The sequence below is a fragment of the Sander lucioperca genome, chromosome 10 (assembly GCF_008315115.2).
Source record: "Sander lucioperca isolate FBNREF2018 chromosome 10, SLUC_FBN_1.2, whole genome shotgun sequence".
In the NCBI taxonomy this organism is placed as follows: domain Eukaryota; kingdom Metazoa; phylum Chordata; class Actinopteri; order Perciformes; family Percidae; genus Sander; species Sander lucioperca.
In genome coordinates, this window is record NC_050182.1 from 35,267,033 (window position 1) to 35,293,323 (window position 26,291).

The window sequence follows — 26,291 nt, forward strand, 5'->3', positions numbered from 1 at the left end:
ACCATTAACTTTTTGTTGTTGTTGAAATCTTGCTCTCTAACCCACATGATGCAGAAGAAATGTGTCACTATCTTGTACTTATGCCATTTCCTCTCTGTGTGGAGCTGCAGTGGACATATTAGGGTGGGGTAATGTGCTTAAAGTTATGCCAAGACATTAATAAGTCCGTACTTAGTCAAATTGGTTTGTGATGTCCTAATCATACAGACAAAAAAACAGACAACAGATCAGCACACTGAAAGCTCCAAGCTTAATTTGTTTCGATCTAACAAAGACCTTCATCAGGCATAGTCAAACAATAATAGTAATAGAGAACTATACCTAGATAATCACCTGTTGGGAGTGAAGTATCTGGAGGTCTTCATAGGTCACCACATTATACATGATGCAAAAGAAAAAAATATGCCATGGAGAAAGATATGAAAACAAAAACACATTTTAAAAGTGGTGTAACCCACCAGTGAGTTGCATTGCCTGCATCAGGTGCACAGTCCAGTAACACCACCCTGTGGACAAGGATGGATCACATTGGTGATGACAATGTGAGACCAGCTGCTTCTGATGTGTCAGCCACATAGAGAAAGCTCCGGTGTACTGCAGTGACCTCTGTTTTCAGCTTCACAACAACAAAAACTTCAAATGATCTCTAAATCACCACAGGATCCAAAGACAAAGTTTGTAAATGTCACATCAAAAAGCAGTCAACCCCAGTATATTTTGCTTGAGGGTGCATTATATAAGAAATATAATTCCTATGGCTCTTCTGCTTTATTTCACTCAACTTCTCTCACCCATCTACATTAATACATAAGGAGCTCAAACACCAAACTCCTGTGGAGGTCCTAGGAACCATTCAAACTTCAGATGACACATAATACCATCCATCCACTGCATTTAGGGTTGTATTGCACCATCACCAGATTATGCAAGAATTTTCTGCAAATTATCCACATATTTTCAAAGAATAACCAATAGCTCCATTGTCCCAGTCTTGTTTACCCACATCCCAGCTCCCTTTTATGTCTGTGTGTGTGTGTGTGTGTGTGTGTGTGTGTGTGTGTGTGTGTGTGTGTGTGTGTGTGTGTGTGTGTGTGTGTGTGTGTGTGTGTGTGTGTGTGTGTGTCCATATTACTGTATGTGAGGTTTCCCAACTTTATATAATGAGCACTCTGAATGTGATGGTTACACACCCTCCAACTTCTGCTTTTCACTCCACAAAACTCCATTCACCCTCGGGAATGTGCAAAGCAATACATCAGCTGTCTTCAGTGTGTGAGTACTATTAACTTTGATATACACAAACGTGTTTATTTTTTAGACTGTATATTCATCTGTGTCCTGTGTCATGACGTTGCAGGTTGATTTCTAACAATGGACAATTTGATTCTGATTATTTTGGTAATAATATCGCCAGGTAAGGAAACCCATTTTTGTAAAAACATGTATCAAAAAAAGTAGTAACTGCAATCTAAAGATTATGCCGCTGCTGCTTAGAACTTTGAAAACCAATGTATACATTTCATACTAATTTGAGTATTTTATGGATCCTTTTTGCCGAATCCTGTGGGAAAAATAGCTACGGCCAAATTTATTTGACTGTATCTTTTTTATTTTTGCCCAAAGGTGTGTGGAGTGGAGACTGGAGGGTGACCTTCGAAGATGAGTGTGCTTTAAAAGGAACATCAGTAGTTATTAAGTGCGAGTATGACTATCCTTTAGGTCATATTGTCACTGCAGTCGGCTGGTCTAAAGCCCAGTATGTAGATGGAAAGTGGAAGCAGTTTCTCCTTTCACAAATCCCTTCACCCCCAAACCACTTCAAATATGTGGGCAACCGTTGGAGTGACTGTACACTGAAGATCAATGATGTACAACACAGTGATGAAGGCGCATACTTTTTTAATTTTGTGACAACGCTCAACAGATGGAGAAGTAAAACATTTGTTCACTTGTCCGTAAAAGGTAATAACTAAATAATAGAGAAAAAGGTCAATTCCTCATGAATTAAATTGTATTTTTAGTGAAATTAATCAGTTTCTGCTTCTGTTTCTGAATCAGAGTTGACCGCCGTTGTACAGCCGAGCACTGTGACAGAGGGAGACGTTGTCAGATTGACCTGTGTGTCAGATTGTCTTACATCTGTGAACATTGTCTGGTTCAGAGATGGACAACGTGTACCAAATCCAGTCTTCCAGGCCGGGAGAGAGGATGCTGGGAGGTACTACTGTGCTGTCCTGGGACAAGAGACGGCCAGATCGGCCTCTGTGGCTCTGAGTGTTCAATGTAAGTACATGAATAACTTACAACATAAAAAACACAAAACATTTCAAAGCTCAAGTTGCAGTGTCTCGGTAATTTCAAAGCTTAAAATTCCCTCTACAAATGCTTTGATGTTTTGGCTGTGTAGTGTAGATGAATGACGACAGAAAACAAAGTGTGCCTTTGGTACATAGTTTTTTTAACCTCCTTTCCATGGAGCTCCAATTAGAGTGAAGAAAATAGAAATGTATTATATATATTAGGAATGTCCCGATCAGGTTTTTTTGCCCTTGAGTCCGAGTCTGAGTCATTTGATTTTGAGTATCTACCGATACCGAGTCCTGATCCGATACTTCTATAATAATTCAACTTTATAATACCTCCAGACCGCAGACATACTCGCGCTTTCCGCTTCAAGCTGCTTCCGTGTTCTACTTTGCCAGCATTTAACCAATAGTGTCTCTGCAACAAAGTGATGTCATGCCGCACGCGTTGCTGTTTCTGTGTGGAGTCAAAAGGGTCCTAACCCTGTGCCACCGCATAACTATAGATGTGTTAAAAAATGAGAATATATATATACATATATATCCGAGTCCTGATTGGGAGTCTGAAACCACGTGATCGGGCCCGATTTCCGATCACATGATCGGATCTGGACATCCCTAATATATATATATATATATATATATATATATAATTTATGCTTCATGCAGCGACTTACTCACATCTTTTTCCCCAAGTCAACTCTACTTTTAACTATGATTCACTGATAATGATTAAGGCTCATTTGTTAACTCTGTGAGGCTAAACATCCCAATCTTCTCTCAATCAGATGCTCCCAGTAAAGTCAAGTTGTCAATGAGTCCGTCAGTAGTCAAAGGAAGTTCGGTGACTTTCACCTGCAGCAGTGATGCCGACCCACCTGTGACACAAAGTGGATACAGCCTGTATAAAGACGGACACTTTATCAGTTCAGGACAGAATCACACCATCTCTGACATCCAGCCCAGCCACAGGGGACTGTACTACTGTCAGGCCTGGAATAATATCAGCTGGAGGGGCATCGCCCTGATTAACTCTACGGAGGTTCAGCTTGATGTCCAGTGTAAGTATGTTGAGATGTCACACTGAGAAGTCTGGTTTCAAATGTCTCAGATGTCTTTGCCCATGGGCGGTGCTAAGACAGAGCAACGGTGCCTCTGCAAAAAAGCCTCGGGAAGGAACTTGTTTTGGTGGAACGTGTGAGTTCAAAAGTTGTTTTGGTCGTGCAACAGAAAACTCAGATTGGACAGATAGTCTAGCTAGCTGTCTGGATTTACCCTGCAGGGATCTGAGGAGCAGTTAACCATAGTCCTCATAAATCCACCAGAGTTTAAAATTCCAACACAAAGAAAGCGGAAGGTAACGGACATCCGGCCGAAAAGAGTGAAATCTGGCGGAATTTGCGGCGGCAGGGGCACCTGGGTAGCTCACCTGGTAAAGCGCTCGCGCACTCCGACCTGCAGCCCTTTGCTGCATGTCGTTCCCCCCCCTCTCTCCCCTTTAATGTCTTCAGCTGTCCTATACAAATAAAGGCCTAAAATGCCCGGCGGCAATGGAGCAATCCTGGAAGTGGAACGTTGTGGATCTAGACTAGTGCTCTGGTAGATTATCTTCTTCTCTAGTACTGTGAGAGCACTTTTGATTTCTTCCCTCAATTTAGAATAAAACTGTTAACATGTGCAGTGTTTGTGTATATTTTTTTCAGACCGTCCAGAGAACATTTCCATTTCAATGGACCCGCCACATGTTGTCGAGGGCAGCAGTGTGAATCTGAGCTGCAGCAGTGCTGCTAACCCTGCAGCAGACAACTACACATGGTACAGGGCTTCTGTTTCCAGTTCCAGCTCCCTGCTCCAGGTGGGCTCAGGACAGGTGCTGTCTCTCCCCTCTGTGGAGGCGTCCCACACTGGACTCTACCTCTGCCAGGCCAGGAACCCACTGGGGCAAAACAACTCAACTGAGGTGCTGCTCGCAATAAAGGAAAAGGACCATGGTTTGTGTCATCTTCATCTACAACCGCTGCTTTGTTCTTCTAGAAATGTCATCTGTATTTTGTATAGCAGAAGTGCTTGATTTTTGTGTGTGTGTGTGTGTGTGTGTGTGTGTGTGTGTGTTTCTCCCCAGGAAGCCAGTCCCTCCCTATCTTAGCTGGATTTGGAGTCTTTGTTTTTGTGACACTTCTTCTTCTACTTCTTTTTTTCTGGTGAGTCAATGAGAGTGAATGTGACTGAATGACTTCCGTCATATTTACTGTAGTCATTTATTTTTCCACATGTTGTGTAACTTTTTTGATGTGTTTCACTAAATGTTGTCATGGGTGCATGTGTGACAGCAGGCACTATGTGTGTCATCTTAATTTCCACTTTGTTGCCACTTTTAACCACGTACTCAGTTTTTCATATGTCTATGTATATACATATATACATACACATATATATATATATATATATATGTGTGTGTGTGTGTGTGTAAATTAATGTTATATAATATGTATCTATTACTAGGACTGTTTTTGCTTTTGACTGTGCAGCACTTTGGCTCAACTCTGTTGTTTTAAAATGTGCTTTATAAATAAAGTTGGGTTGGATTGGCTCAGGTATATTAATATATCGAATATGTTGATTATTTTGGCTATATTGGAGCTGTGTTTTACATATTGAATGGTGATCTGTAGTAACATTTTAATGTTAATGTCATTGGTATCTATTCAAAAAAAAATTCCATATAGGCAATTATGTACTTGCTGGATTTGCAAAGGCACATTATCGTGAGTCATCACGGATTAAGCAATGTCTTAAAAGCTCTTTTTTTATACAGTTTATAGAAGTACCAAGCTGCTGGGTTTCCCGTTATTACAGAACAGAGTCTCTAAAATATGGCATCAAAGATTGAGCAACAATTAAGAATGCTCTGTTCTGAGTGGAGAAACAATGTTTTTTTCTCCCATTTATTTTGTTTTTTTGTTGTCTTGGCAGGCTGAAACAGAGGACCCATGCAGAGAAAAAGGTGAGCACACGTGCTTTTCCAACAATTAGTTAAAGAAGTGAGAAGTCTCAGTTTCCTGTGGTGTTTCCTAATAGTGAAATGTTCTTCCTTACTTGAACTTCACATTACTTTTCACGTTTACCAGAAACTTTAGTGGAGCCGAAGCACATGCTTACTGTCATGGTTTGAGAGTTTAAAAGGAGAACCCAGGAGCAGGAGACCAGCCAGGCAGATTGGCAGAACAAAAAGCGAGCATTAATAAACTAAAGGCTGAATCCAAAACACTAAGAACACTAGATTAATGCCGCGTTCTATTTACCTCGGAACTCGGAAGCCGCAACTGGGAATGACGTCATACCCGAGTTGAATGCGTTCTATTTAAGTCGGATTTTAATGTTGTTTTCATTAGCTCTAGCCCGGTTAGCTGTTGTTAGCAACCAGTTGATAACGCATAATGCCGTTTTTTTGTGCATGCAAACAACGTAACAACATGTCCACAGATAGAAGTTGGACATGCCTGTGTGAACGACTGATTTAGTGAGACATAAGTGCTACTGCAGCTTTCACAACTGTTGATACAGGGGGCAGCCATGTTGGATTTTGAACTCGCGCTACTGCGAGGTGTACGAGTTCCATAGACAGTATATAAGAGTGGACCAACAGATCCTGTTGCTCTGGACGGAGACCAGTGAAGGCCGTTAGAAGCACTTTTCCGGTGAGCGCTGAGCGTTACTGCGCAGCCTCCAACTGAGAGAGACGACGTAAATGTGCCGTGAGCAACGTGTCTGAAAGTTGTAAGTCTTCTGCTAGCTGTGCCAAGAGAAATCTCAATCATTCCCAATCTTGCAGAGACGGAGAGCGTAGGTATATGTAAGGAGATAACATGGACACAGGCTAATTATTGCTAACTAAAATGATAGTTAACATTAGTAATTACACTTAAACAACTAATGTGAGACGAAACTGCCTGCGCGCTTCTCCTGTACTATACGGTAATTCCTCTACTATGCGACAGTAAGTCGCGTGGTTATGACACAATCGTTAGCCTATTTTTATAAAAACGTCTGCTACGGAGCCATAACGTGAGGTACAAGGTAATGGAGCCTTTTATACATTGTCGTGTTTCTTTAGAAATAAACAATGGACAAATAGAGTCTTTAAACTCTTCAGATGTAAAGTTATTCTCTGTCAAAGTGACGTCAAAATGAATGGGAGTCAATGGGATGCTAACGGGAGGTGATCACTTTGTAGCATTAAAATGGCGCCATAGGAGGTTCGCGGTCCGAGGAGAAGCTTACCCCCTTGACGAGTTCCGAGCTCGTAAATACGAGGTCAGGGGGCGTGTTTACGACTTTGACCCCGTAAAAAACGAGTTCCGTGGTAAATAGAACGCGGCATAACACTAGAAGATACACAGAGAGCAATTGTCTTGTTTCAGTGTCCGATATAGACAAGAAAAGGAGGGTGATAACAAGGGACAGGTGAAACACATCAGGTCGGGGCAAACAATCACAAAGACGGGAAAACACACAAGGCAGGAAGTTAAGCAAGACATGACACATGAGAAGAACATTTATAAATAAAACAGGAAACTGAACAAACCCCAGGATCTTCACAATGTGCGCCGACCGTGAAAAAATAAAGGGAAGTAAAGGGATCATTCAGCAGAAAAAGTCATCTGACTTTTGTTGTGTCCCTTCCAGCAGACTGTGTATGATTTGAGGCTCAGCGGGAGAGGCTCGAGCTCTTCGGCCTCTGAACTGTCTAACAGCGTCTATGCCAACATCCACTCGTTGCCATCTTCTCCTCCGCCTGTTATTAGTGCTCAGGACACCACTCCCCATTCAAAGAGGAAGTCACACCATGAACGTGATGTAAATACGGTACACAAACGTGAACGTTCAAAGTAACATCTCCACTCACAACAATCCGATTTTTGAAGTGACTCCTCTCCTCTCCTCTCCTCTCCCCTCAGGTCCCCACATCGTATGAAGATGAAGTTACCTACTCAACAGTGACCATTAAAGCCAGAAACCCCAGTCTTCCACATCACACAAACAACAGCAGAGTGGCACCAGACTCCAGGTATACTGTCCAAATGTTGACTTGATGATCACAGCGCTGTAGTGTCGCTGCACCTTATTACTCACTGGCGGTCAAGTCAAGTTCATGTGTGTAGCCTTTAGCCCACTGTTACTGTGCAGTCTTTAAACACAAAGTTACAAAAGAAGAACTTTTGACCTCCATGAGAAAAAAATTAAAATTCTCTTGTTGAGAACTAGGACTGTAGGATTTTATGTTATCATCAGTACAATTCCCCCGAACCATTCCCTAACCCAAAGAAATGTTAGCAAAGTTTCCTTTTTCACTTTCTCAAAGTGAAATCATGTAGGTAGGTGCCCTTTTGTTTTGCTCAAATTTTTATGAATCGATCTTTGCAAATTTGGATTGACTTTATTTGCAACCACACTACCTCTGAATCATATTTGATTTACTTCACCTTCAGTCTGAAAACACCATCAAACTCTGAGAAATGATTTAACTCAGAATTAAACTCAATTTTAATTTTAAAATTAACTCAAACTTAATTCATATTTTCTGTTATTTCTTTATTTATTTTTTATCTCCTTGCATTTCAGATGCTCCGTCTAAATATCTAATCTAGTTTGAAATATCAGAATCCACCTTTAAAACCTGCCATGTGTAATATGTGTATAATCATAGAATGTAATATTCTGTTCAGGTAATTACAATCCACACATTTACAGAAATTAATTAATAGAGAGGACATGACTATGGTAGCTACTGTCCTACTGACAGCGCAATGCAGTTTAGTTTATTTCAGTTTAGTTTGTGCAGTAATATAAAGAGTTTATGAATAAAAAGAATGCTTGGCTAAATCATCTGTACATAAGGCATCAATGCTGTCATCAGAATAGTCACATGCAGGCTGCAGTTTGGTTAAAATTCACAAATACTATAATTTTCTCCACAGGTTCAAAGCCGGGGAGAATGACGACTCTGTGATCTACGCTTCACTGGCTGAATCCAGCTGAGTTGGATTGAAACCTTTCACTCTTTTGAGTCATCAAGAAATCTATGTTATTATATGTTGTCTTGTCATGTGGCGTCTTACTGTTAAGAAAGTTGTGGAAAGTTAAATGCTCAGTCTATCAGGAAGGATAGAGATCTTAAAGCGTCTTTTTTTTTTTTGCTATACTTTGTATTTATATTAATTTATGCTACTGTTTGTAATACTTGACTGAATAACAATGTTGAATATTTTTGATATACTAAAGGGATGGTTGCGGGGAATCCTGCAACATCAGATTTCATTCTGTCGTGTCTAGGATACTGTATACTACAGTAAAATAATTGTTCTTTACTGCAGTCTGTACAGTTGATATTAAAAATGTATCAATAAACTGTGATATTATTACACAATGTCTATGGGCAAGTTGTTTTTATTTCAATACAATACTCAATGCATCAATTTACATATAACAATATTTATTTCTCTTGCACACATCATAATTGCCATAAATGTACATGCATTTATGGAACTGGTGGTGAGTCGACTTCACATCACGTTCTGTTTAGGCAAGAGCTAGAAATCAGTGCCAGAAAGGGTTCAACATTCAGATATATTCTGCAGTTGTGTTCACATACAACCCTTTCTTTAGGCCGGGTGCAGTATACAGATTGTATTACTATAGTAGTAGAACTCTACATTATATTTGTTATAATGTATCTTGACAGTTGTATTGTAAATACTCTTGTATATTTAGTTTTTGCTCGTGACATCAGCAGGGTGCTGTCGTTTTTGTGCCTATCAGTATACCTCAAACTTTGTAAACACTTCCTTTTCACTGTCCAGTAAAGTCTTGAGAGCTTTAATCCAGTGTGGAGCAGAAGGGGAGTCGTAGTATATAATACTATACATTGGTCATGGTTGAGTATACACACTCCTGCCGGTCAATATGATGAGACATCATTAGCATTTAAAAGATGGTAATCAATATGCGGTGCAGTGAAAGAAATATTTTCTGAGAACATGATTTCAGTTGTTATTGCACTCTTGGCTCTAAGATCTGTGGATCATAAAGACATCTGTACCATGTCTCAAATAAACATCTACATAAACAAGATAATGACTAATATTTACAAGACATCAACAAACTACTGATATTACTGATCGAATATAAGCATCATCTTTACCAGTTTGTGTGGGAATTTGATAAAGACAAATAATTATTCTTCATACAAATGTCAGGTTACTGCATATAAAAGACATGAACATGTGTCAAGAAAGACAAGAAAGAGTTTAATTATAAAAAAGATTCTTACAATGTGAAAAGTTTGATGTGCGCTGTGATTTTACAAAATAAAGCTTGCCAGGAAACGTTGTAGTTATCCATTAGCATTACTCATAAATTATTGACATTTTATTAGTGTGTGTGTTTGTGTGTGTCTCTGTGTGTGTGTGTGTGTGTGTGTGTGTGTGTGTGTGTGTGTGTGTTGCACAATGTAAAAAGTACTAGTTGAGTTGAATTTGCACGAGATCTTTATGATCTTTATTACCAATCAACAGTGCAGTCTGCACTCACTGTGGGTTGCTATGCACGCTGGCTGCAGGAAGTCTGGCACTGAAGAAATGGACTCTCGTGGAACAAGATAAAACCTCTACATAAGGAATTTAATTCTTATTGTATGAATCCTTGTAATTACATCTAGAATTCTTAAAGGTCCCATATCATGGTCTTTTTCAGGTTCATACTTGTATTTTGTGTTTCTACTAGAACATGTTTACATGCTTTAATGTTCAAAAACACATTATTTTCCTCATACTGTCTGTCTGAAGATACCTGTATTCATCCTCTGTCTAAAACACTCCGTTTTAGCACCTGTCTCTTCAAGCTCCCCTGCTGAAAAAGCCCAGTCTGCTCTGATTGGTCAGCGTTTCTGAGTCTTCCTTGGTCTAGATGTCCCTGCACCATCATTGCAGTCGGGGAATGACTGTAACCGCACTGTAGAGGCACTTTCGACCTGTATATAGTATAGTTGTGACATCATAACTGTACAAAAGTCCTGACGACTCGTTTAAAGGCACCGTTTCTGAATAAGGGCTGTGTGCATTTCCCTGTGGATTGCGCGTTTTGATACTTTCACAGTATTCATATAGCACCTCGACCTGCTCTATAATAAAAAAGACATGGAAATCTCACTTTTTACAATATGGGACCTTTAAGGTGAACCTGAGCATTTACAAGTCTCGATTCAATGTATTTCTGTTTAACTCACAAGTTGTAGTGGTTATTTCTTACTTCTGGTGACATCGCAGTAGCATACAGCTTAAATGTACAAGAGCAGGAAAAAAAGTAATCTCAGAAAAATAATCTCATTATATTTTGCAAAACTGGTACCTTAAATCCAGTATACTGATTCTAATATTGTTTCACTTTTGCCCTCTTATCAATATTTAACTTCATAATAACAGTCAACTTCAATAACTTTTTGCTGATCTGTTTAAAACTTCATGTTTCTTAAAGGGGCTGTACTCGAAATACTGAAAAAAGTGGGCTCACAGACTGTTCAATACCAGCGGTTGTCATGGCCCTTGGCGTCTGATACTGACGCACAACGCACGCACAAACATGCACGTGCTGCTGAACCAGTTATCAAAAAAGAGAACAGAGAAGCTTGGATTGCAATACACACAGATTCTCTGCATAGGATCCACCATATCTTTACATAAAAAAATATTTGTTTGCTGCTATGTTAATGTGCTGAATATCGAGTACAGCTCCTTTAAAGAGCTCTGTATATCTCTGCAAAGATACAGGGTATCTATCAAGGAGTATGGTCTTGGTGGGCATTTAACAATCAGGAATCTCAATAAAAATAATCTCAATAAAAAAAGTTTTAGGTGAGAAGGAGAATCCAGAACCGTGATATGAGGGAAACGTCGCAGCCTTTCATCCCCCGGTCCAAAGGTCCCTGTTGACATTTTCGAGGTCTTTTAATATTGTCATCCCAAGAGAAGAAAAAGTGGAAACATGGGAGCAGGAATCTCATGTCCGGGCCATTTTGTGAAGCCCTGGTGAGTGGTCATAGTTCTGGAGGAGAGCAGAAGTTGTTAAACACATCTGTAATACCACAAGAGGAAATTATAGCTGTAGATGACTAAAACATCAACACAAATCTTGAAGCGTGAATGTAACATACATGTCGTAACTCTGAATTGTGCATTTGGTGGAGGGAAAATACTTTATTAAGACATTTTGTTTCCTTAATTTCGCAATTACATGTTTTCATGTTTTGTGTGTGTGTGTGTGTGTGTGTGTGTGTGTGTGTGTGTGTGTGTGTGTGTGGAAAAACTAGCTTGTCCTCTTAATGTGTGTATTGTTGTTGAGTGGTTTATAGATGACCTGCATGCCAGCAACTTCTTTTTCTGTAGTTCTGTAGTCAATTTACTTAGTGGTAGAGGAACTGTTACCTGCATTTCCTTGGTTGGATAACATAAAAACAGTGTTGCAATAAAATAAAGTGTCCAGTCTCTCACCCTCATGGCCGTAGATATCCAGGGCAGAAATCGGGACACCCTGGTGTAGACGCCAGGTTTCTTGGCCATGGCACAGCCTATTCCCCAGCTCACCACCCCCAGCAGACGATACCGCCTGGTCTTAGACAGGCAGTCTTCTGCCACAAAAGGACCGCCGCTGTCTCCCTGAAACCACAGAGAATTATAGCAGTTCACCCATTTCAGTCAAGCATTGACAGAAGTAAATAGAAATGCAATAACATGTCAAACGACCAGCTATATGCACTAATTAGAAACCCAAAAGCATTTCTGCACCAGAATGCATGAACACAGGCACACTCTGACCTGGCAGGCATCAGTGCCTCCTTTCTCATAACCAGCACAGAACATACTGGTGGTAATCTGGTTGTCATAGTAATCAGGAGAGTTACAGACAGTGTCACTGATGATGGGGACGTGCGCTTCCTGGAGAATATCTGCCTGAATACCTGCAAGTGAGAAATAGCAAAAACATTTAAAAACCACAACAATACTGTGGAGGGGTTTCATCTAAAAAGAAGCACTCATGTATCAATTGCTATCGGTCCTTTGAAGTACTGCAATTATCAAAACTCTATTACTCTACTCTCACATATATTAAGATCAAAGTGTACACTGGTGCTGCTTGTTGTATGACAGCAAATACTGAGCACATTGATACAAGGAATGCAAATAATATCATCCAACATTAAATGTTCTGCAGTGTATTACAGTACAGCTCTAATTAAATGTAGACTCACCATAGTAATCTACATTTCCCCAGCCTGTTACTATTCCCATCTGTCCGTCTATCAGTCTTTGACCGTATGCTGGCAGGCAAATAGGCTGGATATATTCTACACACAAACACACAAACATATGCATTAAGATATAAGTAAACATATGTAAACAGTATTAATAAAGTTAAACTGTAGATTTCAGTTAGGTTTAGAGTCATTTTTAGGTTAGCTCCCATCTTGTTCTCACTCCCAATTATAATAAGTAATATCTTTGCTTTTATTGCCGTCTGTATAAAGGACAAAAGAGAACACGTCTCATTGGATCATGCTGTCTTAGGCAAGGGTGAATTAATGAAGAAAATATGTGTATGAAACAGCAACATGAAAAAAACAGGAGATTATTTTCACTCCAGTGGACCCCGTGTTGTAATTATGAGGGCCAAACACTAGATGTCAGACGTGACCCACTGAAACATCGCTTTTAGAGTTTCTACTTCAAGTTTCTTCTGCTGTATAATAGGAAGTGTTATTAATCAACACCAAGCCTCAACAATTTTCTAAAAACTGGTACGAACAACCATATTTTCCAATGTGACTGTAAATCATGTTTCATTTATATTTCAGAAACTTGAGTCACTGCCTTGCTCCTCTACGTCCAGGGGTCTTGGTCAGTACATATAATGTTAATACCATAGACTGTATATATATACATATATACAGTCAATTGTTAGTACAGTACATTTGCATTTAGATATTTGTCATGTCCTAAAACCCAATAAGTATGTTGATTTAATTTTGTTTAGTTACTGGACTGTTAAAAATGTGCAGAGCTGTGACATACACCGTAACACAAAGCTAACCTCTGTCTCCCTCAGACCTATAATGCCAGTGTAAATTACACTTGTATTTCTCCTCATCCTTTTGCATGCCTCAACACATTACAATAACATTACAGACAGATGACTCTTCTAAGAACTACTGTTCCTTTCTCACCATCAAAGCGTGGATATTGAACTAAAAGAGTCCTGGGATTAGAAAGAGAACATCAGACACAAGAGGAAACGGTGGTCACATCCTGTTCAGTGCTCATAAAACTATGTTGAATAAAAGAAGTTTTGTCCTGCTGTCTCACATCTGGAAAATGAGAAACCTAAAGCAGACAAATGACCGTAATAATAATAATGTTCTCTTTATGTCTTTGCCATTCTTATGCCATTCTTCAAATATTCAGGTTTGTGTCGATGAGTGTGTTTCTTATTTGTGTGTGTGTGTGTGTGTGTGTGTGTATGCCGTTGTGTGACCTACCGTTGAAAGTGAGGGGCTGGGTGAGGGCCAGAACAGCGATGTCCCTGCTGTTGTCATCAATGCTAGCATCTACAAAGGGCAGGTAGCTGCTGTGGTAAACAATGGTGTTCACCTCAGCCACATTGGCGTTGACTGGTTTGCTATAGATGGAGCCCAGCTGCACACGCCAGCGATTGACGAAGCGATACCGCCTAGCATGACATTTATAAAAGAATCCAATTTTGCTGACCATGTGCTTCAAAATAAATAATAATTTCAGTATAAATTCAGGCTTGATTACTTACTCTCGAAAGCAGTGAGCTGCTGAGACAATCCAGCGGTTTGAGATGATGGTTCCTCCACACTGATGAACTCCATCATACTCCAATCTGACCTGCCAAGGCCAACTGCCCTGCCTGGCATCCACACCACCAACTATACGGTCTGCTGCAAAACTACGTCTGCCACAGTCTGCAGAGTACAGAGGAGGGAGTTTACAGTCTGGGTAAACTGAAAGTGTGAAAGAATTAAACATGTATAGAAAGGAGAAACAGAGCAAAGATACAGTAAGCAATAATGAGAATGGGTGAGTGAACAAGTAGAAAATCAGTAGAAAATCAGAGCAATACAAAATATGTACTGTAAGTGAATGTAAGATAAGCAGGAAGGAGAAAAACAATGACACACAGGCTGGCAGGCTGAACAGAGCTAAAACAACATCAGACAAAAACACAAATTAAGTGTTGGGAGGATGACAAGCCCAGCATGTGGTGAAAGATGAGCGGTGGGTATAAGGTATCTGAGTATAAAGTATGCCTGTGTGTCAGACAGAATCAGTGCAGATCTGAGCTTACGTCTTACCTTGACACAACAGTGTGAGAACCTCCCTGCTCTCACAGTCACTGAAACAAAGACGAACAGAGAAAAATAAATCATCCAAACTAAGTAACTGTTTAGCTTTCTCTATGTCAACCGAGTAGACAAGTAAAAGAAAAGGCAGCAATAGCAACAGAGAGGACAGTGTGGTAGCAGGTTAGACTGCTGTGAGACAGGTGCAGGACCAAACAGACAGGTGTTTGTTACCATGGGAACAATGAGTCTTTGATTTTCTTGCCATAGCTGAGCTCTTGCTGTCTGACACAGAAGAACTCCCCACCATCTCCACTGGCCTCTGGCACCGATGTGACTGAGTAATTCACCACACTAAAACAAACACACACACACACACACACTTCAGTCCTCAGTCACACTATGCTGCATTAAAACATTCAGATATAAAACAAAAATACCTCACCTTATAAAGCCCACTTCTTCACAGCTGATGCTAGCTAGCAGCTCATTGGCTGAGGAGGAACACACCTGACGCCACCTCCTCTGGGCGGAGTCAAAGACTCTGAGACGTTGGTCAGCAGAATTTACCTGGACTGCAGGGAATGACATGGGGTTACTTTTAAAACAAGCTACTGTAGAACCTCTTTTATAAAAAAAATGTAAATGTCTACAATTTTTGTTTGTTTGAAAAACCACATCTAAAAAAATAAATGAATCTGCAACTGGACCAGTATCAAAATACAGTAGCGATATACAATCATCAGACATTTTTTTTTCACTCAAGAAACTACAGTATTACCCTGTCAAAGTTAAAGTTTGTCTTTTGTTTTTGCTAACAAGCAAACAGGACCAAAACGTACAGTATCCTACTTGATGGCAGTAAAATGTGTAATTCAAGTTCAGGTAGAATTTTTCTTTAAGGTCCCATATTGTAAAAAGTGAGATTTCCATGTCTTTTTTTATTATAGAGCAGGTCGAGGTGCTATATGAATACTGTAAAAGTATTAAAACGCTCAATCCACAGAGAAACGCACATAGCCCGTATTCAGAAACGGTGCCTTTAAATGAGCCATGCGGTTGTGATGTCACAACTATTATATATAAGTAGAAAGTGCCGCTACAGTGCTGTTACAGTCATTCCCCGGCTGCAATGATGGTGCAAAGACACCTAGAGCGCAGCTGCGGAAGACCCAGAAACGCTGACCAATCAGAGCAGACTGGGCTTTTTTGGCAGGGTGCCTTAAAGAGACAGGTGCTAAAACGGAGCATTTTAGACAGAGGATGAATACAGGTATCTTCAGATTAGAGTTTAGATTCTCGGCCCGAGCCCGAGCCTGCCGTTATTTTCCGCCACTATCCTCCTTTTTTTTTATCCATTACCTATTTAGCCTAATTGGGTGGGGAGAAAGCTATGCCATAATCAGAAATATTATAAATATGTATATATAAGCTATATAAAAGTAACAAATGTGTACAAAATTTAGGCTGCAGTTACAAAATGCAGCACTTCATGCGCGGAGTCTCCTCCTCTCGCACGCATCACACCGGGCCTGCTGTGCTGTATTGTGTATCTTAAGTGCAACATGGAGCTTGAAGATGTAAAGAAAAAAAGAAAAACAGGAGAATCACCTTTGAGCAAGTGTGGAGGAAAGTCGGAGGTATGGAAGCAGTTTAAACAAGTCGTAGGCAGTGACAACAATATGTTGTTCATCATTGTTTCTTTTTTTTACGTTTCTTCATTTGGATCCATTTGCGATCTGTTCCATTCTGAATAAACAAACAGCGCAGTTTACAGGCTTCGTCCTTGTTGCATTATTCTAAACAGATTTCTGCAGTTCAAACAACTCTGAATTGTAGTTGAGAACGTCAGTTATAACGGCCCACGTATTAAAAAAGTCTCGGGTTTAAATCGGGCTCAGGCTCATAATTACAGTTAATGTGTCGGGCCGGGCCGGTCTCGGACGCAACGTGCTCGGGCAGCCCGATCTAAGCTCTACTTCAGACAGACAGTATGAGGAAAATAATGTGTTTTTGAACATTAAAGCATGTAAACAGGTTCTCGTAGAAACCCAAAATACAAGTATCAACCTGAAAATAAGCATAATATGGGACTTTTAATAGAATAATCGGAACGTACAGCTTTTCTGTAGACAATAACACTACACAGGTATCACAGTGTAATTTGATGTTTATTATAGCTGTACTTCCTCCATTTAAAATCTGGTAAGACTACTTACTAGAAGCCCTGTTCTCTCTTACTCACCATCATACAGTCCTGTGTCTTCCTCCATTGTGCAATACGTGACTGCAGAAGGGTCATAAAAAAACATTTGTTAGGTCAATGCAATGTATGGACGGATCATCAGATTTTTGATAGTGAGAAGTACAGAATATAAAGACTTTGAAATCAAAAACAACAGATTATGGTCATCATATGTTAGACATAAATGTGTGTCTCTATGTGTATATGTGAAAGCATGTGGTCTGACCTACGGCCCAGACGGCTGCTCCAATGGCTCCCAGGGTCATCAGAGTCACACACACACCAATCACACGGCAGGGGGTCAACACACAGGTCAGAGAGATTCCCCTGTTCACTGCAGACACACACAACCACACACATCAATGAGTGTACAAACACTCATTTGACAGTGTATATATACTGTACACAGACACAAACACAAATTCATGTTTGTCCGGATGCCCATATACAGCAGCACTTACATCAGCATTTAACATAAAATACAACATACCAACAAAAACAGGTGGCTAAGGAAAACTTATTATAAAACAAATACAACAGTGACCTAGGTTAACTGTGTTGTTGCTGACAAATATACATACACACACACATTCAAATATTTGACAAATTATTACATGGCAAAAGTTGAGACTAGCTGCTAGTATTTAATTTGGGTTCTTTTTTTAGAAGCTTAAGCCACCCTATAACAAACATGAGCAAAATGACCGGAATCAGCTCACTGTCCCAATGTGAAGGGGCATACTGCACATTTCCTGGCATAGACTGAAAAGTACAAACGACACTGATTAGATCAATAGTCTAAAGTCTAGCATTTCTCCACAAAGCAAGAACAAACTTTTAAACTAGGATATAGTGCCATGTCAGGCGTGCACATGCAGTATCTGTGTGCACCCGCATGCAGGTGTTGTTCTCAGTGTGTCCCTTTCTGCCCCTGTTTTCCTCTGCTCTGCTGCTCTCAGCAGAGTTTGTCAACTTGACCCACAGCTTACATTTTTCATTGCAGACATACAATGAAGTGGAAAACACACGTGTAATTATTGCTAGCTCACTGTTCTCTCTTTTTTTCTTCCTATCTTGGAGGAAAAGACGAGCTTAAGAAAAAGCAAATATGATTAAACATACAAAAATCCTCTCTTTATGTGAACTGTCAGCCTGCCGTGTACATCCCTTATCTGAGCTTAGCTCATTTCCATTCCCACGAATATCCATTTACACAAGCCCACGGTCGTCATCATCATCATCATCAACATCATAATAATCATCATCATCATCACCAAAGTTGGAGCAAAAGTGCACACAAAAGCACAAGGCTAGGTTACACCTCTTGACACAGATCACAAAGCTGTAACTCTTGACTACAGGCAAGGTTACATCATGTTCTGTTGCTATAATTTTTTATGACTCTACTAAAAACTTCATGTGGTCGCTAAGCACAATGCTATATTAATGAAGAAAAAAACAAACCAGCTGATTATATTGATAATATTTAATATATTTCATTTTAAAGGCCCTGCACATCCTCAACAAAAAGCAGTAACTAGTAAAGGCAAAGAAGAATAAATAAACAGATTGAAAGGTTGAATACCTATTTATGTGACATCACCAAAGTCCAAATGCTAACAATGATAACAAATGATAGTGTGAGTTGTCACAGCCTAACAGTGTACATGTTAATACTAGGTCATACCCAGCGATGGAGTCACAGAACAAAACTGGCTTACTGTTAGCAGCTAGCTACTGTAGCCATGACGGGTTACGGTTAATGTAAGGTTGAAAGACAAGGTTTGGGTTAGATTACATCTTTTTACTTATTGAGTAGATTATTGCTGCGTTTGGCCTCATATTTATACACACCGTCTGAGTGTTGATGCCTGCACAGTATGCCCGCTGTTGTTGTTGTTCGCTGGGAATGGGCACCTAACAAGTGCAACAAAACTTACAGGAGAATGTACCTTTTTAACAACATACATTTGACTTGTTATAGTAGGAAAAGCACAGGTATTGCTAATGACATTAATGATAGCTACATATATTTATTGAAGTATCCCGGTAAGCAATGACAGTGGGACTGTGTGGCTCACTGCATGAACAATACCAGGACCCTGAAACTGAAGCACCTAAATGGAATTCCGCTATCATTTATTCTATTATTTACACCTGTGTAGAGCCTTTAAAATGTATCATTATTTATCTGTACCAGTGGTAGAGAGGACAATTGTTACAGGCATTTCCACAGCACGTTTGACTTGTCATAGCAGGGAAAACAGCTGTTACTAATATCACTAACAATGGCCCTTACTGCGTTTAAGCCATAACAATGAACATGCATGCACATTGGTAGCGCCCTGGTACTTGTAAACCTTATGCAGCCATCATTATGGTATTGATTGCACTTGTGTGTAAAGACCTGCTGGAGTAACAAATTGACCCTGGGACTAGTAATGTCATTTCTATTAAATTTGGAAATAATTTTGTCTGTTTGTAGTTATAACTGAGGGCAAATGTAACCCTAAGTCAAGTACACTAATGTTGGCAATGTAGAGCCTGTGTCTGTAATCATTTCTTAGAAAAAAGCAGGAAAAATGAGCTTTTATGTAGGTAAGTGGATTTTCTGTTTTGTGGAGTTTCTGTTTTCATTACATTGCATGGGACAGTCAGGACTGTAATAGTAATACTTAGCAGGAAACAACTGGAGATACTGTAAGAAGTGTAGTGTTTCCTATCAAATCAAGGAAAACATTCTACATGCCTAGTTTCCTTCCTGCCACTGTCTCCCTCCAAACTTTTTCCTACTCTCTTACATATTAATATTTCTTAATTTCCATGAAAACAACTGACGAAACGTAATCAGAATGAAAAACAATTCCATTTAAATGTTTCGATGGAATTGTAACAGTAGGCCTATCAAATGTCAGCGTTCATAGGAAAAGTGTTTTATGCTGCTGGACATTTCAGTTAGTTAGGAGGCATTTCTAATTTCTTCTTTAGACATTAAGGGGCCCACTGGGATGCTGGGAGTCTGGATGCAGAACCAAAATGATCCTGCTCTGTTACCAACTCAAAGTCAGTTTCCCTAGCATATAGTCTTGTGTCTGGATTTTTGGAAGTAAACAACTCTAAGAATGACAAAGAACCAGTGTTGTACAGAACCACTTACACTGTTTGGTCCAACATTTGCTGAATTTCTATGTTGTTATCAAGAAACATGATAGCTGCGTAGACCTATTAATCCAGTGGCCTTAACCTCCTTCTAAGCTATCTCCTCACATCTGCTCCCTCCCTCAACACGACAAACTCTTCCTGGCCAACTCTACCTGCACCTTGACTGCATCTCCCCAAAGAATTCCCTACCTTTACTTGCCTCCATCTGTACCCATCCTTCTCATTCCTCCCCTCTTTGTGCCTTCTGTCTGCTCCTCCTCCCCTTCCGTACCTGTCCTCTCTTCACCCTCCCTTCCTCTGGCTTCTCCTCCAAACATCCAGTCAACATGATAATGGTGTTATTGTTCCTTGGGTTGGATAATTCTGATTAACAATGGGGACCCAAAGGTCAGAGAGAGAGAGACAAGGAGAATTAAGGCACAAAAATGTAAAAGTGAGAAACAAAAACGAGTGAACATAATCAGTATCTGATGAATGCCACTGGACCTATTATCAGAGGGACATTCCAGGCTCCTGTTCATTCCTCCATATTCTGTTTTACAGGAAATACCAACATTTCCTCCACACACCTCAACACATACACACCTACACTGGTGCTGCCAACCGCCCTTGTTCCCAAACTCCTTTCTTCTTCTCTCTTTCCTGATCTCTTCCCACCAACACACTGCTCTTTCCAATCAAATTGCAGGACAGAACAAGCACTCTTTTGTGTCCACTTCTACCTGAGACCCCCCTGTTCTGTGTGTACGCATGTGTGTTATGAGTCAGGGTTCTTCTGAAATCACTGTGGTAAATGTGATGGCGAGTACGCTGCAATAGTAAAAGTTGGTAGACAGTTGTAAGCGTAGTGAATTTACACTTACAACTGTCTACCAACTTTTACTATTGCAGCGTACTCGCCATCACATAATACCACACAGATATATATATATATATATATATATATATATTACCTGAGGGTTGCAGAGAGTGTTGATATTTTTAAAGGCAAAAAAGTTTAAACAAGTTATATCTACTTGTGGTCTATTTTATACGCGTTTGTTTTAGTTAGTTTTATAATTAATTTTAATTTACTTTGCGTGTGTGTGTGTGTGTGTGTGTGTGTGTGTGTGTGTGTGTGTGTGTGTGTGTGTGTGAAGAAGTAGAGAGGGGTGGAGAATGAGAGCAAGAACAACAGTGTATTTAATATGTGCACTCACCCATCTTCCCCTCCGTCACAACTTTCTCAGTATACATCTATATACAGTAGGAAGCAGAGGGCAACAATAGACAATGATCTGTCTCCTTCCTTCTCTCCTTCTCTCCTTGACTCCTTAGGGCAGGTGGGCCAGTTATTTTTTTTGTAGTTATTTGTGTATCTGTATTTTATGTTTTACCAGTTTAATTTACAGTGTATGTACTTGTCATTGTTCAGAGCTTTTATAAATTTAAGTATCTTTTTGTTTTAAATGTCTTGCCTCTGGTGTTTCCTCACATATGATGGCATTTCCTCAGTTTGGTTCAGCTTCCAGTTCCTGTTCTGAATGACAATTTCTGTCAATTTAGGGGTGGTTGGATAGGTGGGTGAATGTGGCCAGAAGAGGTGGGGGGGGGGGCAATATGTGTGTGTGTGTGTGTGTGTGTGTGTGTGTGTGTGTGTGTGTGTATGAAGCATACATTTTTATGTATAAAAAGTGCTATATAAATAAAGTCTGATTGATTGATACAAATACTGCAGAACTTTTTGTGTTGTGTTCGAAGATTTAAACAGAGTTGTCCATAGTGAGACAGAGTTGTAAAATTGGGTCAAGTTTATATATATTTTAGTTTTGAAAACATATATAATTTCACCTACTATAAACACTGACCCACAGTGGGTGCTGTATTTTTTTGTAAATGGGTTAGCAACATTAACTCTCTCTACAATTCTACTAATTACTAATTATCTATGACGCTCACATATAGTTTCCAACACGTTTCTCTGATGAGTCACACATTCCCGTTCAGTTACAGCCTATTCATTTAAAAAAAAAAAGCTTGATCAAAAGATATGATCTACTAACAAAGGTTTCTTTAAGACACTGTCACATAATACTTATAAATATATCTCATACTTTGTTCAAACTTGTAAACAACAAACTTATTTATGCTCATCAAAAACATGCATTTTTAACAGATACGTCACTGTTGTTGTACATGAGGAATATTTAACAATGCAGTAAACATTTAGAGCTGCCCCACAGCGTGACTGGATAGTTTGTTGCCATGGTTTGTTGTCGTTGCGGTAAGAGGTAAGAATGAATCATTGCTTACTCTTTGTGACCCATCATCCACACAAACATACTATACACACTTCCCCACATACTGGGGGGTTATTTCTATCCTCATCCATGAGTCATATGAGCAGCCAGAAGCAGCAGGATGGAAAAGGTTCATTGTGTCATTACTTATTCACTCGGATGTTTGAAGGGATACCCTTAACTTTGCACGCACTACGCCCTCCCACTGTAGCCCCCACACTGTTGGGTGAAAAGAAGCAGCTGTGTACCAGATGTGATATGTGGCTGCACACACCCTCCCTAAACCAAAATTCAGAGAAAAATATTGTAATGCACGGACAAAAAACAAATAAACAGGAAAAACGTATAAACAGAAAATGGTTTCTCAGAAGTCATGGCTACAAGGCAGAAGTCTGTTTTTCTGTGAGGAACCCTCTGGAACTCTATTTTTATGTATATGGTCCATCAAAGATAGGGCTGAGCTAAATTCAACATACCTTCACTCCAATTTAAATACAAAAAGGAGTTTAAAGGGTTTTGAAGACTGAAGAATATCCCCTTCCTGAGTAGACAGAAGTGAACTTGGGCATGCTAAGCGTTACGAAACATAGATAACGGCACAGAAGCAGAAGAAAACCTCATTCACACACACAGATGAAGCTCTGACTCATACTTGTAATGGTTGTCATGACAGAAAAGTAAAACATAAACACAATCATACTGTGCTGTAAATATTAGAATATTAAAAATAGCCCTGCCCTTTGTAACGGGGAGTGCTTGCGTGTGAATATGCATAATTGTGTTTCTGTGTACATTTAAGGTAAACACTGCTTGTTTCTTGAAAATAGATGAAATAGATGTCCCACCGAATCTAAGCGCAGGCATACACAAAATAAGCCACACCATGTGTGCCACTCCTTGGCTAGACTGTGTTTCTCTTGTAATTACACACTCCAAAGACAGAGCCTGCATCTGGGTGGACTCCCTTCAGTCAGGCAACAGCAGCTACAAAACCAAACGTTACAGCAGACCATCTTCAGACACAGAAAGTAAGTTACAGAACAACAAGGACAGTTGGAATGTGTCAGTTTTCAACTTAAGACTTCACTTAATGGGAGACTGCTGGTTTCATTGTACTGGCACTCAATTTGCCCCTATGATATAAGGTAGGTGTACTGTTGTGATACTCTTGCCATACTGTTGTCTGGGTTATAGGGGAAAAACATCCACAGGGTGGATTTATTGTCTTTACAAAGTAGTCAACATATATTTGAGTTTCAGAGTTTATGCTGACAGGAGCGCTTTCTAGCAACAGTAAGATATAGCAAGTAATCTTATCTTTACTTCCATAACAGCATCACATACAGTAACTAGCAGTAAACTCAATAAGAGCCATAAAGCTCCATGTGTGACCAACTCTTCAACACTAAACACTGCATTACAGCTAATGCCATGTAACAGGACAGATGTGGATTCTCTGGTTTCCTTTTAAATGTTGGCTTCACTGATGGTGATGGGAGTGTGTTTGCTGGGATAAGGTAGGAGAGCTTCATATTGACAGTGACATGGACATTGAGTTTTTTGTTTAGAACTGCAAGGAGAGAGTGTTGTCATTGCTGTGAATACAATGTGCTGAAATCAAGTGTAATTTAGTGTAAATGACAGTGGTTATTTCTGGCCCCAGTTATCAACACCACTATCACATTTCTATTTGTATTATTAGGACTTAAAGGAATTTTTTTGGATGAAAAAAATCTATCCAATCTAAATTTATGTTTTCCAAGCTTAAAGACAAACTTCAAAAATAGCATCAGAACATCAGTGAACATCAGAGAGACAGCCAGTCAGCTTTGAACAAACAGTTAATGGTTAACTGTCAAGTGGTCAGATGTCTGGTCCCAAACACAGAAAACAGCATGCACTGCAGCATGACCAGCTGTGTGTGTGTGTGTGTGTGTGTGTGTGTGTGTGTGTGCGTGCGTGCGTGCGTGTGTGTGTGTGTGTGTGTGTGTGTGTGTGTGTGTGTGTGTGTGTGTGTGTGTGTGTGTGTGAAGAAGTAGAGAGGGGTGGAGAATGAGAGCAAGAACAACAGTGTATTTAATATGTGCACTCACCCATCTTCCCCTCCGTCACAACTTTCTCAGTATACATCTATATACAGTAGGAAGCAGAGGGCAACAATAGACAATGATCTGTCTCCTTCCTTCTCTCCTTCTCTCCTTGACTCCTTAGGGCAGGTGGGCCAAGTCACGTTTGCCTGGTAATATAATATTGAGGGTCCTAAATGACAAACACCACAGTGTAGTTAATACTTAGATTTTTCTAATAAACATGTACCAAAGAGATAGAGTTAGCCAGGTAGAGTTAGGCCTATATGAGATTTAGTTTTAAAAAACGTATATAAAGCGAGAGGACAAACTAGTTTTGCCACAAACTAGAACGCTAAGTCATAATACTACACATACTCACTACACTTTAACTAATAATATTACTTAACAACTTTACAATTTTTGATCGATATATGCTCTAAAGTACAGGCAGGTTACATCACAGGTTTCATAGCAGTTGTCTTACTCACTTACTCACTCACTCACACACACACACACACACACACACACACACACACACACACACACTCCAGATAGCCAGGTCTACTAACAAGTTCTCATTATGTATCTAATTATTTATAAGATTTAAAACTGACAATGAAAATACAAACGTATGAAATCCACACAACAAATTATTTGTATACTAACTGAGATGCGTAGTATATGTGCTTAATATTTGCATCTTAAGTCTATGTGAACAGGCTTCTTATTCCATTACATGTTGTCTTTATTAACCATCACCAAACCCGTTAGAGTTTTCACTGCAAACAGGAGGACACGAAATATGAGAGAGAGACCGCAGGAAGCAAGTGAACACATAGGCATTCTTATGAGTTACAGTATGTGTATCTATAGAAAGTTCTAGAAAAGTTGTATCTCCTAGTGTATCACTATACAGTACAATGCACAGGCAATACTATGTAAAACGCCTATACAATTTAAATTTACATTTTTATAATGTAAATGTTAGTAGGCTACTGTAAGCCCAGTTAGGCAGATTTAGACTGCAGAGGTCTTGAGACAGAGATGGTTAACGTTAAACAGGTTCAACAGACGACATTAAAAAGGCTCAGCACGATAAACATAATGTTGACATCATTAAAAGTATACATGGCTACTTTATTTTCCTGAAAAACGTTTAATTTCAAATAGCTATAGTTCTATGAGCATTTATTGATACCAAAAGTAGGCAACTTGCTAAGTTTCTTTTCGGAGTTAGCATAAAACTAGAGCTGAAAGAAATTCCAGAAAGTGACTCACCTGTGTGTTCTTGCAGCAGGTGGAGCACTGGCCTTCGTTAATCACAAATATTGTCTTTTTTAAGTCCGCTTTGAAGAATAGAAAAAGCTAAAATAACGTCAGCTTCGAAGACAGACGACAATAGGCTACTGTTTAAACGCCAACACAGATAAAATCCCAGTTTGCAGTCAATCTTTTTTGCTCTCTTCACAGGTTACTGACCCCAAAGAAAGAAGGGGGGAAAAGGTAGCAAAGTTTTCAGCGACCGTTTCTATCAACCAAAACCCCCGACGCCTGCTTCTAATAGAAAAGAGAGAAACATTTGGAAGACTGGGCTAACTGAGACAAAGTTAGTGAAAGTTTATCTCAACTTCGTCGGTTTGTGTGGTCGTCCTGTGAGCGGTCAGCTGCGCAGACAAGAGGGGCACGAGTGACGTCAACTTAGGTTTCTGAGTGGACAAACAGGGCACGCGAGCTCTCTCTGTCCCTGCAGACCTGCTGCAGGTGAGCACACTGTCATACACATTAACAATACACAACTTATAAGGACTTAATAGGATG

General features: G+C 39.7%; 2 protein-coding genes across 11 annotated transcripts; one reads left to right on the forward strand and one right to left on the reverse strand.

Annotated features, from left to right (window-relative positions):
- The first annotated feature begins 1,100 nt into the window (after positions 1-1,100).
- On the forward strand, positions 1,101-8,730 carry LOC116035243 (B-cell receptor CD22-like). Of its 4 annotated transcripts, none has more exons than XM_031278228.2 (11): positions 1,101-1,272; positions 1,358-1,414; positions 1,624-1,962; positions 2,059-2,283; positions 3,092-3,364; positions 4,007-4,294; positions 4,426-4,504; positions 5,277-5,307; positions 6,990-7,169; positions 7,262-7,371; positions 8,282-8,730. In XM_031278228.2, the coding sequence occupies exons 2-11, from the start codon at positions 1,372-1,374 to the stop codon at positions 8,340-8,342; spliced, it is 1,629 nt and encodes a 542-aa protein (XP_031134088.1). In that variant the 5' UTR covers positions 1,101-1,272; positions 1,358-1,371; the 3' UTR covers positions 8,343-8,730. The 4 variants fall into 4 exon arrangements, with proteins under 4 accessions (XP_031134088.1, XP_031134089.1, XP_031134090.1 ...); XM_031278229.2 differs by having other exon boundaries at positions 6,993-7,169; XM_031278230.2 differs by having other exon boundaries at positions 1,102-1,272; positions 6,990-7,160.
- A 2-nt stretch (positions 8,731-8,732) lies between these two features.
- hpn (hepsin) lies at positions 8,733-26,069 on the reverse strand. 7 transcript variants are annotated; one of them, XR_004898509.1, is made up of 14 exons: positions 25,752-26,006; positions 24,498-24,663; positions 17,190-17,297; positions 16,964-17,005; positions 15,164-15,293; positions 14,953-15,072; positions 14,731-14,771; positions 14,175-14,340; positions 13,891-14,081; positions 12,607-12,702; positions 12,173-12,315; positions 11,849-12,013; positions 11,211-11,402; positions 8,733-11,178 (listed from the first exon to the last, which is right to left on the reverse strand). XR_004898509.1 is itself a non-coding variant. In XM_031278234.2 (14 exons), exons 3-14 carry the CDS (start codon positions 24,532-24,534, stop codon positions 11,358-11,360), a joined length of 1,284 nt encoding a protein of 427 aa, XP_031134094.1. In that variant the 5' UTR covers positions 24,535-24,640; positions 25,752-25,819; positions 25,953-26,069; the 3' UTR covers positions 8,733-11,357. The 7 variants fall into 7 exon arrangements, 6 of the variants coding, with proteins under 6 accessions (XP_031134094.1, XP_031134095.1, XP_031134092.1 ...); XM_031278234.2 differs by having other exon boundaries at positions 8,733-11,402; positions 24,498-24,640; positions 25,752-25,819; positions 25,953-26,069; XM_031278235.2 differs by having other exon boundaries at positions 8,733-11,402; positions 25,752-25,819; positions 25,953-26,069.
- Positions 26,070-26,291: the final 222 nt, after the last annotated feature.